We start from the raw sequence: 21929 nt of genomic DNA, 5'->3' as shown, positions 1-21929 counted from the left end.
GCTAATTAGTACACTAGAAGAACATACTGGGGACTCGGACTCATACAGTACTTGCATTTCAAAAGCACAGTATTTTCCACCGCCTCCCACTAGCCACTAGCCTATCGCCCTTCCCCCCTAGGATCCTGCACAGGTCATGCAGTAGACAGGGAGGGGTTTTTTCACATAAACCAGGGCAAAGCTGCAGGAGCAGTTGTACTGTTAAGGGTCTATGCACCATATGGTACACATACAATTCTGTAGCAGGGCAGACTCAATTGAAATGGCTACCGCCTGTGACTCCTCGCCCAATGGAGGCCCTCGGCTATGGAGCAAGTAACAGCACAGATTTGGTAGGTCACGGGGCAATGCTGAAGGAGCGTCAGAATCCACTAGCTAAAATACACAGGGGTGATAGGGATAAGTGAGGTCTTTGCACATAACGATATACCGCAAAGTTCCCCATGGTTTTGATTATGCCTTTTCTTTGAACACGGTATTTTCCACTGCCTCACCCTACCCCCATCCCTCTTTCCCCTTCCCCCCTGGGAGCTTACAAAGTACATGCAGTAGACAGGGAGGGAGTTCCGATCAGGTTACAAGACATGTGCAACAGTATACTACTGTATGTAGGAAAATCCACCGCCCACTCTGATTTATGTGAAACCTGTGTGCACCCTTCCATTGAATGTATAACAAAGAAAAAAATAATAATAAAGTGAATGTCACAGGAACACATTAAAAAAAGGTTGGCACTTCCTTCCCATTGGTGTTGGTTTATGCCTTAGGGGACTCGGACGCTAATACTTGTATTTCAAAAGCACAGTATTTTCCACCGCCTCTCCCTACCCCCATCGCCCTTCCCCCCTGGGAGCCTGCCCAGGCCATGCAGTGGACAGGGAGGGAGTTCAGGTCAGGTAAAATACACAAATGCCGACGATCTACAGTACTGTGTTGCTCAGTTAGTTGCATCGGAATACACTAATTTATACTCATTACCGCTGTGTATTTGTATATAGAATGAATCGCTGCTGCAGATTTACTTTGATTTATGTGAAACCTGTGTGCACCCTTTCATTGAATGTGTAACAAAGAAAAAATAATAATAAAGCGAATGTCACGGGAACATATAAAAAAAAGGTTGGCACTTTGTGACTCTCAGCATGGGAGGTGGGAGCCTTCATCACAAGGTTGGTATGGAAGGGGAGAAAATTAGCTACCGGAGGGTACCAACCCCAAGTTTCTGTGACCCCCACAAGGCTCATGGCAAGCATCGGAACCCATGGTGGGTCTGAATTAACGGTCCCATTATAGTCTATGGGAAAATGGGTCCACTTTGCGTACTGATATCTCTGGTTCTGGGTGTGCCAGAGACTCAGGACTGGTACCATACAAAAGAGGAGACTCTTGGCTTTCGGGGCAGACCAACCACTAGTTTATGTGACACTGGGAAGGGAAACGGGAAGCAACCGTGTTTCGGGTCCCCTCCAGTTGTCCGCCTAACTTGCACAGGATGCAGGGTTTCTGGCTAGATAGGAAATACTGTACAGAAATGCTAAGCATGGTAATTTGACATCCAGGAACATAGGGAGGAGTTTTTATCTCTCTCCATTATACTTAGAAAAATTACACTTGCCACTGTACGTTACAAGCTGTTTGTGCTAATTAGTACACTAGTAGAACATACTGTACAGAGATACTGACAGTGATTTGGCATCCACGAATTTAGGGAGGAGCTTTAATCTCTCTCCATTGTAATCTTTATAAGTATAATGGAGAGAGATAAAAGCTGCTCCCTAAATTCCTGTGTGCCAAATTACCGTCTTTAGTATCTCTGTACTCTATGTTCTACTAGTGTACTAATTAGCACGAACAGCTTGTAACGTACAGTGGCAAGTTTAATATTTCTATGTATAATGGAGAGAGATAAAAGCTCCTCAGTAAGTTCCTAGATGCCAAATCGCCGTCCTTAGTATCTCTGTATAGTATTTTCTATTAGGGTACTAATTAGCATGGACAGCTTGTAACGTACAGCGGCAAGTTTAATCTTTCTATGTAAAATGGAGAGAGATAAAAGCTCCTCTGGAAGTTCCCAGATGCCAAATCACCATCCTTAGTATCTCTGTACAGTATGTTCTACTAGTGTACTAATTAGCACAAACAGCTTTTAACTGGATGCCAAATCACCATACTTCGTATCTCTGTACAGTATGTTCTCTTAGGGTACTCATTAGCACAAACAGCTTGTAACGTACAGTGGCAAGTTTAATCTTTCTATGTATAATGGAGAGAGATAAAAGCTCCTCAGTAAGTTCCTGGATGCCAAATCACCGTACTTAGTATCTCTGTACAGTGTTCTATTAGGGTACTAATTAGCTGTTTGTGCTAATTAGTACCCTAATAGAAAATACTATGCAGAGATACTAAGGATGGTGATTTGGCAACCAGGAACTTAGGGAGGAGCTTTTATCTCTCTATATTATACATAGAAAGATTAAAATTGCCACTGTACGTTACAAGCTGTTCGTGCTAATTAGTACACTAGTAGAATATACTGTACACAGATACTAAGGACAGTGATTTGTCATCCACGAATTTAGGGAGGAGCTTTAATCTCTCCATTGTCATCTTTCTTAGTATAATGGAGAGAGATAAAAGCTCCTCCCTAAATTCCTGGATGCCAAATTACTGTCCTTAGTATCTCTGTACTCTATGTTCTACTAGTGTACTAATTAGCACGAACAGCTTGTAACGTACAGTGGCAAGTTTAATCTTTCTATGTATAATGGAGAGAGATAAAAGCTCCTCAGTAAGTTCCTAGATGCCAAATCACCGTCCTTAGTATCTCTGTACAGTATGTTCTACTAGTGTATTAATTAGCACGACCAGCTTGTAACGTACAGTTGCAAGTTTAATCTTTCTATGTATAATGGAGAGAGATAAAAGCTCCTCTGAAAGTTCCTAGATGCCAAATCACCATCCTTAGTATCTCTGTACAGTATGTTCTACTAGTGTACTAATTAGCATAAACAGCTGTTTTACCGGATGCCAAATCACCGTACTTAGTATCTCTGTACAGTATGTTCTATTAGGGTACTAATTAGCTGTTTGTGCTTGTTCACGGGAACACATTAAAAAAAAAAGGTTGGCACTTCCTTCCCATTGGTGTTGGTTTATGCCTTAGGGGACTCAGACGCTCGCATTTGTAAAGCACGGTATTTTCCACCGCCTCCTGCTAGCCCATCGCCCTTCCCCCCTGGGAGCCTGCACAGATCATACAGTGGACAGGGAGGGAATTCAGGTCCTGTGCAATACACAAACGCCGAAGATCTACAGTACTGTTTTGCTCACTCAGAATACACTCATTTCTACTCATTACTGCTGTGTAGATGCATTTAGTGTAAAGAATCGCTCCTGCAGATCTACTCTGATTTATGTGAAACTTGTGTGCATCCTTCCATTGGATGTATTAGAGAGAAAAAAAAATATTAAAGTGAATGTCACGGGAACACATTTAAAAAAAAAAGGTTGTCACTTCCTTCCCATTGGTGTTGGTTTATGCCGTAGGGGACTCGGACGCTCATATAATTGCATTTCAGAGGCACGGTATTTTCCATCGTCTCCCCCTACCCCCATCGCCCTTTCCCCCTGGGAGCCTGCACAGATCATGCAGTAGACAGGGAGGGAATTCAGGTCCTGACAATACACAAACGCGAAGATCTACTGTACTGTTTTGCTCAATTTGTTGCGTCAGAATACACTCATTTCTACTCATTGCCGCTATTTAGTTGCATTTAGCGTAAAGAATCGCTCCTGCAGATGTACTCTGATTTATATGTAACTTGTGTGCACCTTTCCATTGACTGTCTTACAATGAAAATAAAATAATACAGTATATTATTACAATTAAAAAAAAAAAAGGCACATCAGGTCTCGAACCCTGGACCCCCAGCGTGGGAGGTGGGAGCCTTCATCGCTAGCCCACAATGCCTCATGAGAGATTCCCAATTTCATGTGTAAAAGTACAGCAAACAGCGCCCGGCCCCCTCCCCATTGGTGTTGGTCTATGCCTTAGGGGACTCAGACGCTCGCATTTGTAAAGCACGGTATTTTCCACCGCCTCCCGCTAGCCCACCATTCCCATTATGCCTTAGGGAACTCAGACGCTCATGTACTGTACATGTATTTTAAAAGCACAGTGTAGGTCACCAACTTTTTCCACCGCCTCCCGTTACGCCTACAGTATTAACATTACAGTCGTCACTTACCAATTGCCAGAGCTGTAGATCAATCCGCCACTATACTGTATGATCGAAAGTACTGGATTAGTGGAGCATTAGCCATCCAGTGGTGGAGATGTGTAATGCATGCTGAGTATCTAGAATCGCCTCAACGCGCCTGCCTGTGATTAAACTCAGCTATCGCCTTAGCGTGACTAAACGTCCGTCTTGGCGGAGAATCGGTCAAGATAAAGGTGGCTACATCTGTATGTTTCCATAAATCATCATACCTAGCATGTTTCCATACATCATCATACTTAGCATGTTTCCATACATCACCATACCTAGCATGTTTCCATACATCATCATACCTAGCATGTTTCCATACATCACCATACCTTGCATGTTCCCATACATTATTATACCTAGCATGTTTCCATACATCATCATAACTAGCATGTTTCCATACATCATCATAACTGGCGTGTTTCCATACATCATCATACCTAGCGTGTTTCCATACATCATCATACCTAGTGTGATCCGTACATCATCATATGTAGCATGTTTCCATACATCATCATACCTAGCATGTTTCCATACATCATCATACCTAGCATGTTTCCATACATCATCATACCTAGCGTGTTCCCATACATCATCAATTTAGCATGTTTCCTTATATCATCATATTTAGCATGTTTCCATACATCATCATACCTAGCATGTTTCCATACATCATCATACTTGGCATGTTTCCATACATCATCATACTTAGCATGTTTCCATACATCATCATACCTAGCATGTTTCCATACGTCATCATATTTAGCATGTTTCCATACAACATCATACTTAGCATGTTTCCATACATCATCATACTTGGCATGTTTCCATACATCATCATACTTAGCATGTTTCCATACATCATCATACCTAGCATGTTTCCATACATCATCATACTTGGCATGTTTCCATACGTCATCATATGTAGCATGTTTCCATACATCATCATACCTAGTGTGTTTCCATACATCATCATACCTAGCGTGTTCCCATACATCATCAATTTAGCATGTTTCCTTATATCATCATATTTAGCATGTTTTCATACATCATCATACCTAGCATGTTTCCATACATCATCATACTTGGCATGTTTCCATACATCATCATACCTAGCATGTTTCCATACATCATCATACCTAGCATGTTTCCATACGTCATCATATTTAGCATGTTTCCATACAACATCATACTTAGCATGTTTCCATACATCATCATACCTAGCGTGTTTCCATACATCATCATACCTAGCATGTTTCCATACATCATCATACCTAGCGTGTTTCCATATATCATCATACCTAGCATGTTTTCATAAATCATCATACCTAGCATGTTTCCATAACTCATCATACCTAGCATTTTTCCATACATCATCATACCTAGCATGTTTCCATACATCACAATACCTTGCATGTTCCCATACATTATTATACCTAGCATGTTTCCATACATCATCATACCTAGCATGTTCCCTTACATTATTATACCTGCCATGTTTCCATAAATCATCATACCTAGCATATTTCCGTTATTGTGTGATGATAATAGAGACGTACATATTGCACCATGTAATGAGCCTTTTAGCGCCACAGAATAGAATGCAACACAAGGGGCGCTCACGCCAGTGACACCAACTAATCCCTCTTACCCTGACGTATACAGTACCATAGGACACTTTTATTCACATAACACTTTTATGTTTTTACTGTAAACTGCACTGTATCTGACCCGCAGTGTCAGAGCCGGCCCTAACCAATATGATGCCCTAGGCAAGATTTAGGCTGGTGCCCCCTAGCATCACCGCTAGTTCCGCCTCTGACCCTGCACCCCTTTCCCAGCACCATCACCCCCACCCCATAGCAGTACTTTTTTTGTTTTCTTACCCCCTGTAATTTAAATAAGAACAGTGTGCACATTCAGCGCACAGCCCAAAAAGGTATGTGTTTTTGCTGGCAAGGGGCATGGCCACACAATAGTACCCCCAATTCAAATTACACCACACAGTAGTGCAACTTTATTCACAATTTATCATATGATAGTGTCCCTTATTCACATTACATCACACAGTAGTACTAATTTACCTTATATACGTTACTTCTCACAGTAGTGCCCCTCATTCACATAACATCATACTGAATTGCTCCTTATTCACATTACACCACACCATATTGCTCTTTATTCACATTACACCACACCATATTGCTCTTTATTCTCATTACACCACACCATATTGCTCTTTATTCTCATTACACCACAGCATATTGCTCCTTATTCACATTACACCACACCATATTGCTCTTTATTCACATTAGACCACACAGTAGTGCCCTTTCTATACGTTACGCCACACAGTAGAGCACCTTATACACATAATGCCACACATTGGTAATGCATTTATACACATAATACCACACAGTAAAGCCCCTTACACATATGACACACATTATTAATATCCTTATAAACATAGTGCGCCTTACACATTATGCCAACCCTTATTAATGCCCTTATACACATAATTTCCCTTACACATATGCCGAACATTGTTAATGCCCTTATACACATAATGACACACATAATGTCCCTTACACATATGCCGCACATTATTAGTGCCCTTATACACATAATGAAACACATAGTGCCCCTTACACATATGTTACACATTATTAATGCCCTTATACAAATAATGACACATATAGTTCCTGGCGTGAGTCAACTGGCAGCTCTGTTAACGTCGGGTGCCTATTTTTTTTTATGAAAATGCATCTTATTTGCATTGCTATGTGGATAGGATGCACAAGAAGCTTCTGCTGATTAAAATGATATGCTGCACGCCTATATACTGTGTGCGACTGTGACTATATCTGCATACGAAATGCTGCACACAGAATATAGGCATGCAGCATATCATTTTAATCAGCAGAAGCTGCTTGTGCCCCTAGGCATACCAGATGCCCTAGGCAATTGCCTAGCTTGCCTATGCCTAAGGCCGGCTCTGCGCAGTGTATGTCCTGTACTTTAACCCGCACTGTATCTATCCTGCACTGTATCTGGCCTGCACTGTATGCGACCCGCTATGTGTGTCACCCACTGTAATCTGCACTGTATCCAACCTGCACCGTAACCTGCAATGTATCTGACCGGCACTGTATCCGACCTGAGCTGTATCCACCCGCAATGTGTGTCCCACAATGTTATATGCCCTGTATCCAACCTGCACTTTAATCTACACTGTATCCGACTCGCAGTGTGTGTTCCGCAGTGTATACTGCACTGTATCCAACCTGTAGTGTGTCCCACGCACTGTAACCCACACGATATCCAACTTGCACTGCATCCGACTTACACTGTATCCAACCTGCACTGTATCCAACCCACATTGTGTGTAGCACACACTGTAACCTGCTGAATATTTAACTGTGTGTCCCAGTGAATTCCACACTGTACCCCGCACTGTATCCAGCAGGTACGGAACACTGTTTTTATGGATGGGGACATTAGATGGAGATGCTCAACAAAAAGGATGATTGATTGGGGCTTTACATGGGCACAGAGTGAGCTGTGAGGTGGTCAAACTTGACTGGAAATGACTGGAAATGAATGTTATTGAAGTTAGTAATACTGTAGGAACAAAAAAAAGGCCCAAATGATGTGATTTTAGCTGTTTTTACCAATATAAAAAAAAAATACAGATCCAAAACCGAAACACGTGAGGGCGGTTTTGGCAAAACCAAAACCCAGAAGTTAACACAGATCCAAAACCAAAGCAAAAACACGGGAGTCGACGCACATCTCTATTTATCAGAGGCGTAACTAGGGTTTTTGGAGCCCAGGGCAGAAGGGGTGTGGCCACTGAAAATGGCCCACAGTGCCAGTTACATTGCCCCACAGTGCCAGATACAATGCCCCACAGTGCCAGATACAATGCCCTACAGTGCCAGTTACATTGCCCCACAGTGCCAGATACAATGCCCCACAGTGCCAGTTACATTGCCCCACAGTGCCAGATACATTGCCCCACAGTGCCAGTTACATTGCCCCCCAGTGCCAGATACAATGCACCACAGTGCGAGATACAATGCCCCACAGTGCCAGTTACAATGCCCCACAGTGCCAGATACAATGCCCCACAGTGCCAGATACAATGCCCCACAGTGCCAGTTACAATGCCCCACAGTGCCAGATACAATGCCCCACAGTGCCAGATACAATGCCCCACAGTGCCAGTTACATTGCCCCACAGTGCCAGATACAATGCCCCACAGTGCCAGTTACATTGCCCCCCAGTGCCAGATACAATGCCCCACAGTGCCGGATACATGCCCCACAGTGCCAGTTACATTGCCCCACAGTGCCAGATACAATGCCCCACAGTGCCAAATACATGCCCCACAGTGCCAGTTACATTGCCCCACAGTGCCAGTTACATTGCCCCACAGTGCCGGATACATGCCCCAAAGTGTCAATTGCATTGCCCCCCAGTGCCAGGTACAATGCCCCACAGTGCCGGATACATGCCCCACAGTGCCAGTTACATTGCCCCACAGTGCCAGATACAATGCCCCAGAGTGCCAGATACAATGCCCCAGAGTGCCAGATACATGCCCCACAGTGCCAGTTACATTGTCCCACAGTGCCAGATACAATGCCCCACAGTGCCGGATACATGCCCACAGTGCCAATTACATTGCCCCTCAGTGCCAGATACAATGCCCCACAGTGCCAGATACATGCCCCACTGTGCCAGTTACATTGTCCCACAGTGCCAGATACAATGCCCCACAGTGCCAGATACAATGCCCCACAGTGCCAGATACAATGCCCCACAGTGCCAGTTACATTGCCCCACAGTGCCGGATACATGCCCCACAGTGCCGGATACATGCCCCACAGTGCCAGTTGCATTGCCCCACAGTGCCAGATACAATGCCCCACAGTGCCAGATACATGCCCCACAGTGCCAGTTACATTGTCCCACAGTGCCAGATACAATGCCCCACTGTGCCAGTTACATACCTCACTGTGCCAGATACATGCCCCACACTGTGCCTGATACATGCCCCACTGTGCCAGTTACATGCCCCACTGTGCCAGTTACATGCCCCACTGCCAGTTACATGACCCACTGTGCCAGTTACATGCCCCACTGTGCTCTCTCCCCCCCCCCCTCCTCCCCCCCGGTCACTTACCGAGTCACCGGTGCGGCGGCGCCGCTTGTTCTATGTGAGGGGAGGAGAGCGCCTCTCCTTCCCCTCACCGCTCCAGGACAGGTCTCCGGCGGCTGTGTGGCGCCGGTTCGCTAGCCAATCAGAGCTCGCGGACCGGCAGCCAATCAGGAGCCGGTCCGCAAGCTCTGATTGGCTAACGCCGCCGGAGGCCGGACACAGCAGCGCTGCTAGGGCTTTCAGCGGCAGTGAGGGGAGGGAGAGACGGTGCGCTCTCCTCCCCTCACATTTCGGCTTTCGGCGTGACGGGGGTGAGTGGGGCATGATGCCCTGGCCGCCGGCGGCGCCCCACTCTCCTGGGCCTGCCAAGGCGCCCAGGGCACGTGCCCCACTCACCCTACCCTAGATACGCCTCTGCTATTTATCGCTATTATTTTCTCATAATCTCTCGTGTCCGGGCAGTAATGTTGCATGTGTCTTATTTCCCACAGGGATTGTATTGCGATATTCGACAGCTCGTGCAGTTTATCAAAGAAGCTTACGGCAACGTATTTAGACGGGTGGCGCTCAGTGCCCTTTTGGACAGTGCTGAGAAGCTAACGCCAGGGAGAAAGTCAGACGATTCACAACAGGAGCCAAGGCCTTCCGGAAGCAAAAGGTTTGAGTTCTAGGGAATCCAGGCCCTGTTCTTTTATATATATATTTATTTTGCTCTGCTGCTGAATCTGTGGCTGACAAAGCTTTTTTGTTTTGCTCGCCTTTTCATACTTTTACCTGTTATATTTTGTTTCTAATAATGGATTCTAACAGCTATTCTTTACTGTGGGGCCTATGTACAAAGAGACCAATACAGTTAAATGTAACAGATATGGCTCCAATAGTACATGTAGTATAGGCGTGTAGTGGTCAGATGACCTGTATGACAGCATCTTACAGGAGCTCAGTCACAAAACTAAGTTATGCTGAAATGCTGCTCATTAGCGGCAATGCAACTACATCACGCGTTTCACCTCCATAGTAGCAACATCCACTGTTTCTGCGTTCATGCTAATACTCTGCACAACTATAGGTGAGATTCCACAAGAATTCCCAAGTTAGAATAAAAAACTTCCGGACAAGTCCCTTAATTAATTAAAATGCGTTCGTTTTTCACCTACTGTATATATCTTTGGAGTATCTTCCCTGACTTAAAGAAGTCTTTAGAGCAACAAGACTTCAGACTGTCTTTATATGATTTGCACATTTATACATTTTAATGTTCTGATTACTTTGGTATACGTGCGCTTCTATAACTGTCATATCCCGCGCCAAGCGCACCTGGGTGGTGTAACGGGGTCACTTGAACGTACCGGCTGACGCTCCGCCTCCACTTGTCAGGATGTGTAACATACAAGTGCTTTTACTGCTTCTAACATGTTATACACCCACTAATGCAGGAATGCCAATCATTCTCCACCATCTGAAGCTCCATTAAATAGCTCATCCCACAGATTACAGATATCATTTTTGCATTTGTGCACAGGGACAGAATCAGTGGTTGTCAGAGACGCATCTGTGACTTTATGCAGAGGCCCTCCCTGTTGTAAATCTGTGCGTCCAAATGTTCAAGATCAGCCTACTGTCATCATCCCTAGGCACTGTAATACAGCCTGGTGCGTCTTGATTGCAGCAGCGCCTTTGTATAACACCTGCGCCATAGGAGTTTTTAGGGATTTCACGTAGTATTAAAATAATTACTCCGCTACATGACCATTGGCATTACGTACTACTCTGCAATCAGGCCCACGGTATCCTGCATGCGACTGCATCTAGTCTGCATTCGTCAAGGACTATCCCAATGCCTCCACTACTTCAATCAGAAGGAGCGTAACGTTCTGCCCCTGCAGTGCGCACAATCCTGACACGCTATGTCACAAGCTTGCCACGTAAGCTAAATAGGTGTATTGGGTAATAACAGTGTTTTATGCAACTTCATACATTACTTTAACAGTTCAGAAGAAGCAATGTCTTCAGTCCAGTGTGTGTATGTTTGTACATAGGCCCTGCTCTGTGTTCTGCTAAGGCTGCTTTGGACTCAGCTATTCTTCTGTATTACGGAAACCCTCTCTGCCCATACCTTATCTACTTACCTCATACCTCAACATAGCTGTATATGTGCCTCTTCTCAGCTTGGCCTGAGTGCAAGTAACATGATCAATTGGTCTGCAGTGAGTCAGCAGGAAGGCAGATGACGGTCAGCAGTGATTCAGCAGGAAGGCAGATGGCAGTCAGCAGCGATTCAGCAGGAAGGCAGATGACGGTCAGCAGCGATTCAGCAGGAAGACAGATGGCAGTCAGCAGCGATTCAGCAGGAAGGCAGATGGCAGTCAGCAGCGATTCAGCAGGAAGGCAGATGGCAGTCAGCAGCGATTCAGTAGGAAGGTAGATGGCAGTCAACAGTGATTCAGCAGGAAGGCAGATGACGGTCAGCAGTAATTCAGCAGGAAGGCAGATGACGGTCAACAGCGATTCAGCAGGAAGGCAGATGGCAGTCAGTAGCGATTCAGCAGAAAGACAGATGGTGGTCAGCAGCGATTCAGCAGGAAGGCAGATGGCAGTCAGCAGCGATTCAGCAGGAAGGTAGATGGCAGTCAGCAGCGATTCAGCAGGAAGGCAGATGACGGTCAGCAGTGATTCAGCAGGAAGGCAGATGACGGTCAGCAGTGATTCAGCAGGAAGGCAGATGACGGTCAACAGCGATTCAGCAGGAAGGCAGATGGCAGTCAGCAGCGATTCAGCAGGAAGGCAGATGATGGTCAGCAGCGATTCAGTAGGAAGACAGATGGCGGTCAGCAGCGATTCAGCAGAAAGACAGATGGTGGTCAGCAGCGATTCAGCAGGAAGGCAGATGGCAGTCAGCAGCGATTCAGCAGGAAGGTAGATGACGGTCAGCAGTGATTCAGCAGGAAGGCAGATGATGGTCAGCAGTGATTCAGCAGGAAGGCAGATGACGGTCAGCAGTGATTCAGTAGGAAGGCAGATGATTGTCAGCAGCGATTCAGCAGGAAGGCAGATGATGGTCAGCAGCGATTCAGCATGAAGACAGATGGCGGTCAGCAGCGATTCAGCAGAAAGACAGATGGTGGTCAGCAGCGATTCAGCAGGAAGGAAGATGACGGTCAGTAAGGATTCAGTAAGAAGACAGATGGCGGTCAGGAGCGATTCAGTAGGAAGGCAGATGCTGGGTGGCAAGGATTTAGCAGTAAGGAAGATGACGGTCAACAGTGATTCAGCAGGAAGGCATATGGTGGTCAGCAGTGATTCAGCAGGAAGGCAGAAGACAGTCAGCAGCGATTTAGTAGGAAGACAGATGATGGTCAGCAGTGATTCGGTAAGAAGGCAGATGACGGTCAGTAAGGATTCAACAGGAAGGCAGATGATGGCCAGTAACGATTCAGAAGGAAAGCAGATAGCGGTCAGCAGTGATTTAGTAGGAAGGCAGATGACGGTCAGCAGCGATTCAGTAGGAAGGCAGATGGTGGTCAGCAGTGATTCAGTAGGAAGGCAGATGGTGGTCAGCAGTGATTCAGTAGGAAGGCAGATGACGGTCAGCAGTGATTCAGTAGGAAGGCAGATGACGGTCAGCAGTGATTCAGTAGGAAGGCAGATGATGGTCAGCAGTGATTCGGTAGGAAGGCAGATGATGGTCAGCAGTGATTCAGTAGGAAGGCAGATGACGGTCAGCAGTGATTCAGTCGGAAGGCAGATGACGGTCAGCAGTGATTCAGTAGGAAGGCAGATGATGGTCAGCAGTGATTCAGTAGAAAGGCAGATGATGGTCAGCAGTGATTCAGTAGGAAGGCAGATAGCGGTCAGCAGTGATTCAGTTGGAAGGCAGATGACGGTCAGCAGTGATTCAGTAGGAAGGCAGACGGTGGTCAGCAGTGATTCAGTAGGAAGGCAGATGGTGGTCAGCAGTGATTCAGTAGGAAGGCAGATGAGCTTACGGCTATGAACCAGTGCACTTATTAGGTCATATCTTACACTATAATATCTAATGAATGTATAATGTGAAAATGCCCTACCATTGTGCTAGCCACACTGCAAGCGGAACAATCCTTTGTGAGTTATCAATGTATACTAGATAAAAACCCCATACAAGGAATCAAGTGATGGCTAAACTCATGTTATTGTTACGCACACCAGTGCTAACAGGAGTATACCGGTGTATGTACAGAGAGGGATGCGAGGCAAAACGAACTCACAGACAGTATAACACAACATACACAGGAGGTGATGGAATAACTAATAAACACAAAATGAACGGGGAAGCCCAAAGGCTCAGGAATTGGGTGTCTCCCTAGTGTCAGGAATGCTCAGATGGAATAAAGCGGACAATGAAGCGAGATGTAGTGATTTAACATGTGGAGCACCCAAAATGATGTTGCTAAGAGCAACAGGAAAAACCCCAAAGGGTTACCAACGGGTGTGGGAATAAACTCCTTGGTCAGAGATAGAAATATAGACACAAGGAGAGTATCCACAATCCTAACCCCCACTTGCAGGGCACAGGTTCAGCTTACTGCCACTAAACTGACACCTGGACGCCCGGCACAGTGAGGGAGGATTAAGCAAGCAGGTCTGAGAGTACAGCCGCAAACCTGCTGGGTTCACAGAATAGCAAAAGAACCCCAGCAGGTTAAACAACTGACTCCAGTCTTACTGCTAGGTCCGGATTGGCAGAATGAAGTACCGAATCCCAAGGCCTATTCGCAGTAAGCAACAAGTAAATACAAAGTCACACAGTACTAGCTAACTCTCTGGAACTGACTAACAAACAAAGATTCAGCAGCATTTGCCTAGCCTGAGAGGATGGTTTATATAGCAGGTGCTGTCCACGCCCCACTCAGACCTCACAGACTGTGAGCACAAAACCAGCGCCGGATTCCCTGCCGTGCACAGAGCATGTAACCACTACACAGTAAAAACCCGGACCGGAGTATCAGCTGCGCTCAGGTTACTTCGCTAACACTTGCCTCCCGGTTGCCATGGGGACGTGGCAGTACAGAACAGGAGATCCTAACAGTACCCCCCCCCTGACGAGGGGTCAAAGAACCCCTACCACCGGGTTTATCGGGGAACTGCGAGAAGAAAGAGCGTATCAGTCTGGGGGCATGAAGATCACAACTGCCCACCCACGACCGCTCCTCCGGGCCATACCCCTTCCAGTGCACCAAAAATGACAGCCGACCCCGAACCATCTTGGAGTCAAGAACCCTTTCAACCACAAACTCCCTCTGACCCCGTATCAGAAGAGGAGAAGGTCTTCCACTGGAAGAAGGATTACTAACTGCCAGTTTTAAAAGGGAACAATGAAATGTTTTATTGATACCCAATGAACGAGGCAGATCTAACTGAAATGCCACCGGATTGATAACCCTGGTGATCTTATAAGGGCCGATGAACCGGGGGCCTAACTTATGAGATGGCTGTCTCAACTTCAAATTCTTGGTGGACAACCAGACGAAGTCTCCTAATTTAATGCTGCAGGGTCTTCTCCGCTTATCAAAAACCCTTTTGGTCACTAATGACACAGACACAAGGGCTTTCTTAACTTTCCTCCAAATACCCCTAAGGGCCGAAACCACAGAGGAACCACCAGGCGTGGAATCCAGGGGGTCAAAAGAATGGCCTTAGGATGATGCCCATACACACAAAGGAAGGGAGAGATCCCTGTAGCAGAGTGAGCCGCGTTGTTATAGGCAAACTCCGCCATGGACAGATGAGCAACCCAGTCAGTATGACACTTGGAGACATAACACCTGAGGAACTGCTCCAAGGACTGGTTCACCCTCTCAGTCTGCCCATTAGACTGTGGATGGTAGCCTGACGACAAGCTCACAGAAATCTGGAGATCAGAACAAAATGCCCTCCAGAATTTGGCCACAAACTGGGATCCACGGTCAGAGACCACATCAAGTGGCAACCCGTGGAGGCGCACAACATGCTGCATAAATAACTCAGACAGGCGTCTGGCCGATGGCAACCCAACCAGTGGAACGAAATGCGCCATCTTCGAAAACCTGTCAACGACAACCCAAATGGCTGTCATCCCCGAGGATTTGGGCAAGTCCACCACAAAATCCATGGAAATGTGGGTCCATGGCTTAGATGGAATAGAGAGTGGATGTAATGGGCCGACAGGAACCCCTCTAGGAGTTTTATTTCGGGCACAAACGTCACATGCCCAAACCCACTGATCCACATCCCTAGCCACCGAGGGCCACCACACCGCCCTAGACAGCAACTCCCGAGTTCTGGCAATACCCGGATGCCCTGCCGACCTCTTGGCATGGAATTCCAGGAACACTCGCTGTCTTAACCTAGGAGGCACAAACAAGAGACCTACCGGAAGGTCTGGAGGAGCCTGCTCCTGTGCTCTAAGGACTAATGACAAGAGGTCCTGGGTAATGCCCACTTTAATACATGATGGGGACACAATGGGCAATGGCTCCTCGGTGGTCTCTTGGACTGGAGCAAAACTCCGCGAGAGCGCATCAGCCTTGATGTTTTTTGACCCAGGGCGATATGTTATCAAAAAATTAAAGCGAGCAAAAAACAAAGCCCATCGTGCTTGCCTGGCATTGAGCCGCTTCGCTGACTCTAAATATGCCAGATTCTTCTAGTCGGTGAGAATTGAGACCACAAACTTAGCCCCCTCAAGCCAGTGTCTCCACTCCCCGAGTGCATCCTTTATAGCCAACAATTCCCGGTAACCCACATCATAATTCATCTCGGCAGAGGAAAATTTACGGGAAAAGTAAGCACAGGGATGAAGGCGATTATCAGACACCCCCATCTGAGAGAGCACTGCCCCAATACCTATCTCAGAGGCATCCACTTCTACCACAAAAGGACGCTCTGGATCTGGGTGTCGCAGCACCTTGGCCGAGACAAATGCCCTTTTGAGACGGGCAAAGGCCGCTTTGGCCTCACAAGACCAGTGAGCAACATCCGCCCCTTTCTTAGTGAGTGCCACCGAGGGGGCCACTATAGACGAAAATCCAGCGATGAACCGTCTATAAAAATTTGCAAAGCCCAGAAAACGCTGAAGCGCCTTCAAACTAGTGGGCTGCACCCAATCCAGGACTGCCTGTGCCTTAGAACCCTCCATTTGGAAACCTTCTGAGGAGATAATATACCCTAGAAATGCGATTTGCTGGACTTCAAATTCGCACTTCTCCAGCTTCGCCCCAAGCTGGTGGTCTCTGAGTTTCTGAAGGACTAAGCGTACATGCTTCCGATGTTCCTCCAGGGAATGGGAGAAGATTAGGATGTCATCTAGATAAACAACTAAAAATCTATCCAAATATTCTCTGAGCACATCGTTCATGAATTCCTGGAAGACTGCCGGGGCATTAGAGAGCCCAAAAGGCATCACCAAATATTCATAATGCCCTGAGTGGGTATTAAAGGCAGTCTTCCATTCATCCCCCTCTCTTATTCGGATTAGATTGTAAGCACCGCGTAGGTCAATCTTAGAAAAAATGGTGGCAGTACGAAGCTGGTCAAACAAAACCGAAATGAGAGGCAGTGGGTACGAGTTTTTAATCGTGATACGGTTCAATTCCCTGAAGTAGATGCAGGGTCGCAACGAACCGTCCTTTTTACCCACGAAGAAGAACCCCGACCCAACTGGGGACTGTGAGGGTCTGATAAATCCCTTAGCCAAGTTCTCCTGAATGTACTCTGCCATAGCCTGAGTCTCAGGACGTGACAGGGAGTACAACCTGCTCTTGGGAAGCTTAGCAAGCGGCAACAAATCAATGGCACAGTCATAGGGGCGATGGGGAGGTAGTACCTCCGCAACTTTTTTGGAGAACACATCCGCAAAATCTGCATAACATCCTGGCAATCCTGGCAAACTTAGCTGCGAGAACCTGACTGGAAGGCACAAGCAACTCCTGACACAATCACTACCCCAACTAAGAATCTCCCCAGAGACCCAGTTAAATTGAGGGTTATGGGCCCTTAACCAGGGTAACCCCAAAACCAATGGGGCAAAAGAACAGACAGTCACATAGAAAGACAATTTTTCAGAGTGTGTGGCTCCAATAAACAAAGGAATTTGGCTGGTGCAGGAGGTAATTTTACCCTGGGACAATGGTTCCCCGTTTAACCCACAGATCTCAATCTCTGATGCCAAAGGTACTGAGGGAACAGAGTGTTCCAGGGCGAATTGACGGTCCATGAAAACCCCATCGGCCCCACTGTCAACAAAGGCCTCAGTCTTGACAGTTTGACCGAGGATCTCCAAAGTCACCGGAATGAGAAAAGTCTTTTTGGGAAAATCTGACTTCTGGCCTGACAGGATATTTCCCATCACCCTCAGGCCCTGAAGTTTTCCGGCTTTTCTGGGCATGATACTACGACATGACCTTTATTCCCACAGTACAAACACAAACCCTGCTGTCTCCTCCGCGTCTTCTCACGCGAGGAGAGGCGGGTAGCCCCAATCTGCATAGGCTCCTCGGAATATTCCTCAGAGTCTGAGGTTCCCTTGGGAAAAAAGGAAACTGCGGTCTCCCTTTCAAGCCTACGCTCTCTCAGCCGTCTATCCACCCGGATGGATAACTGCATGAGCTGATCTAAGCTATCAGGCGAGGGATATTGTACCAGTTGGTCCTTTATCTGGTCAGAAAGGCCCCTTCGGTACTGGTTTCTCAGGGCTGGGTCATTTCACTGGGTATCATGAGCCAACCTCCGAAACTCCGTACTATAAACCTCAGCTGGCCGTCGCCCTTGCTTTAGGACTGCAATCTGAGCCTCGGCTGAAGCCATCTTGTCAGGGTCATCATACAAAATGCCCAGTGCCGTAAAAAAAGCATCAACACTTTTAAGCGACGGACAGTCAGGCTGCAACCCATATGCCCAGACCTGTGGGTCTCCTTGTAGCAAGGAAATCACCATGCCCACCCGCTGAATCTCCGACCCAGAAGACTGGGGCCTAAGCCTGAAATATAGCTTACAGCTCTCCTTGAAACAAAAGAACTGCGAGCGATCTCCAGAAAAACGATCCGAGAGATTGACTTTCGGCTACTTAACCCCTAAACTTGCCGCTGCTGCTGCGTGAGCTCCGCTAGCGGCCTGCGGGGTGTTCATTTTAATGGACATCTCATTAAATTGTCGAGTCAGGACCTGCACCTGATCGACCACCTGTTGCAAAGTATTTTGAGGGGTATGCTCCATATTCCCACAAAATTTCAACAGGAGTAGGGCTGCTGAATATGTTACGCACACCAGTGCTAACAGGAGTATACCGGTGTATGAACAGAGAGGGAAGCGAGGCAAAACGAACTCACAGACAGTATAACACAACATACACAGGAGGTGATGGAATAACTAATAAACACAAAATGAACGGGGAAGCCCAAAGGCTCAGGAATTGGGTGTCTCCCTAGTGTCAATGCTCAGATGGAATAGAGCAGACAATGAAGCGAGATGTAGTGATTTAACATGTGGAGCACCCAAAATGATGTTGCTAAGAGCAACAGGAAAAACCCCAAAGGGTTACCAACGGGTGTGGGAATAAACTCCTTGGTCAGAGATAGAAATATAGACACAAGGAGAGTATCCACAATCCTAACCCCCACTTGCAGGGCACAGGTTCAGCTTACTGCCACTAAACTGACACCTGGACGCCCTGCACAGTGAGGGAGGATTAAGCAAGCAGGTCTGAGAGTACAGCCGCAAACCTGCTGGGTTCACAGAATAGCAAAAGAACCCCAGCAGGTTAAACAACTGGCTCCAGTCTTACTGCTAGGTCCGGATTGGCAGAATGAAGTACCGAATCCCAAGGCCTATTCGCAGTAAGCAACAAGTAAATACAAAGTCACACAGTACTAGCTAACTCTCTGGAACTGACTAACAAACAAAGATTCAGCAGCATTTGCCTAGCCTGAGAGGATGGTTTATATAGCAGGTGCTGTCCACGCCCCACTCAGACCTCACAGACTGTGAGCACAAAACCAGCGCCGGATTCCCTGCCGTGCACAGAGCCTGTAACCACTACACAGTAAAAACCCGGACCGGAGTATCAGCTGCGCTCAGGTTACTTCGCTAACACTTGCCTCCCGGTTGCCATGGCGACGTGGCAGTACAGAACAGGAGATCCTAACAGTTATTGATGTGCACAGATTCAATCTGATAGTTACTCTGTAAATACAGCCTAGTGGCAGCTGATATACATTTGCTGTATAGCAGACCTCAGTAACAGTAGGCTATTGAATCAAAGTTTTGTGGAAAAAATGGAAAAAAGTCATTTTGCTCTTTTTACATGATGCTTGCTATCTAATCATAGCTGTCTATGAGCTTCAGTGCTAAATTCAATGTGTGTTAGAGTTTTTTCCTGTATGGTCTCCCATATGAGGTACTGTATGTACTCTAAGGTGGTTATATATCCACCCATGGAAAGGGATAGAAGTTTACTGTACATGGACCTTAAAACAGTGACCTATTGACCACCTTGCTGACTGGAACACTGGCTGCATTCTGAATGGAACTTGCTTCCTTGCTGACTGGAACACTGGCTGCATTCTGAATGGAACTTGCTTCCTTGCTGACTGGAACACTGGCTGCATTCTGAATGGAACTTGCTTCTTATTGGTCCAGTGTAGGTAAAGTATTCCTTATAGGGATACCTACTGCTGTGTCCTCATCAAGTTTGCACCATATGCCCGAGAAACATGGCCCAATTCCTGTGCTGTGCACTTTTTCCTAATTTTTGGAATTTCTAACTTTGTTTTGTGTCTTAGTTTGCAAATAGTGGTGCATGTCACTTGTTTCGGACCTGCCTTGTAGCTTTTTACATGGACCGCATAATTTTACCTCAGTTTTGCTACTTTTTCCTGATTTTTGCGATTTTTTTCGCTTATATTGTACTTAGGATTAGGTGTTTTGGCGCGGCTAAGTTATAAAGTCTGTGGCGCACTAAATGGGGACATTTGGCGCCATTTGAAGATAGGTGTATGTGGGCGCATCTGTACATTCAAAAATCTACTGTACTTATATTTTTATTAATTTTCTGGTGAGTGGAGCACAGCAATGCACATGGAGATATAAACAGGCATGAGTGCATATAAGCTCTTATCCGGAATGCTTTTATACTGTGGCCATTATCAGTATTACTGTATGCTGAGTACCTGTTACCTACACACAGCCATTTTGTTGTAGTATTCGAGACAATGTAGGCTTACGTGAAAGTAATTTACAGTGTGTACGGACACCCGTGTTTCTTCATCGTGTTCTGGTTTTGCAGAACCAGCCTCAAGTGTTTTGTTTCAGATTCAGATTTTGATTCAGTCTACAATCGATTAAAAAAAATTATGCTCAAATTCATGTAATTTTTGCTAACCAAAGCCCAAAATTCTCCTTTATAATCTGAATTCCCAACTGCTGGAAAATCCAAACCAGGACTCGGACCAGAGATCCAGACTGGGTTTTGATACGGTTCGGATACACAAAATTCAGATGGATTCAGATTTCAGGAGAACCGAACCGCAAATATATATATATATATATATATATATATATATATATATATGATACAGATATTGCAAGTGTTAAAAAACACTTCTCACAATTATCAATATACTGCACATGCGACACAAGCAAGTCTGGCAGCTGCGGATGTCTGCGTATGCCGGCACTTTGCATCCAACTCTCCCCAGTTTTTGGAGTACAGTAAAAACATTTTTTTTTAAGCAATTTTCAGCAAACATGACTGCAGCGCACCAGGTCCCCTCCAGGTAGCGCGGCATGAGATCTCCAGCAGCACGGTGTACACTGGTAACATTATATTAGAAAGTATTGTGCTGTAACAGAGGCTGGCTGGTGCTACGTCTGAAAACACACAGCTCTGTGTTGGTGCACATGTGTTGCTGAAGCTTTGCTCCCATGCTCTTCCATTTCACTGCTTGCTGCTGCTGCTGCTGTCTAGAATGTGCTCCGCAGTGGAATTACACGCTTCTCCTTCCAGCTCTGTGTACTCTACTACTGATAACAATTCCAACGTGATGCTAGCTGGTTATAAAGGGACTGGGGCACTGGTTGACCTTTCTTTCCTCTGGTTGGCCCTATTGTACCCTCAGACCGGAAGAAGCGAGTGCTCCTGAAAAGGGGCGGGTGTCCTATGGGCCCGAGGAATGCCGAAGTTACATCTCCAGTCACCCCCCGCAGACTCCAGAGCAGTAAGTAGGCAACTATTGCAAAACACCCATATTGTGTCTGGGTTCCAATGTATAGACAGTGTCTAGATAGACAGTTAGTAGGTCAACATGGTCAAAAGGTCAGCAAGGTTCTAAAGGTGGACAAGTAAAAGATAGACAGTCCTTAAAGTCAACAGGTACAAAAGGTCAACAGGCTCAGAAGGTCGACATGACAATGGTTGAAACAAGTTTTTGTTTTTTTAATTTATATTTTTTCAACTTTTGCTTGATTTACTGTCCATGTGGACTATGAT

The 21929-nt window shown here is 46.2% G+C and overlaps 1 protein-coding gene across 23 annotated transcripts in view; it reads left to right on the top strand.

The window, feature by feature from the left end:
* Positions 1–21929, top strand: part of UNC80 (unc-80 homolog, NALCN channel complex subunit) — a 366195-nt gene that overhangs the window by 70971 nt on the left and 273295 nt on the right. For 22 of the 23 annotated variants that reach the window (XM_063933120.1, XM_063933105.1, XM_063933119.1 and 19 more), the window contains exons 17-18: positions 9922–10088; positions 21559–21657. In XM_063933120.1, coding sequence (XP_063789190.1) covers positions 9922–10088; positions 21559–21657 — 266 coding nt within the window. The remainder of the gene's footprint in view (positions 1–9921; positions 10089–21558; positions 21658–21929) is intronic. The other variant, XM_063933107.1, reaches the window with a different exon arrangement.

Source organism: Pseudophryne corroboree, chromosome 7, assembly GCF_028390025.1.
Source record: "Pseudophryne corroboree isolate aPseCor3 chromosome 7, aPseCor3.hap2, whole genome shotgun sequence".
In the NCBI taxonomy this organism is placed as follows: domain Eukaryota; kingdom Metazoa; phylum Chordata; class Amphibia; order Anura; family Myobatrachidae; genus Pseudophryne; species Pseudophryne corroboree.
Note: the sequence above shows the minus strand (reverse complement) of the source record. Positions and strands in the feature narration are given on the sequence as shown.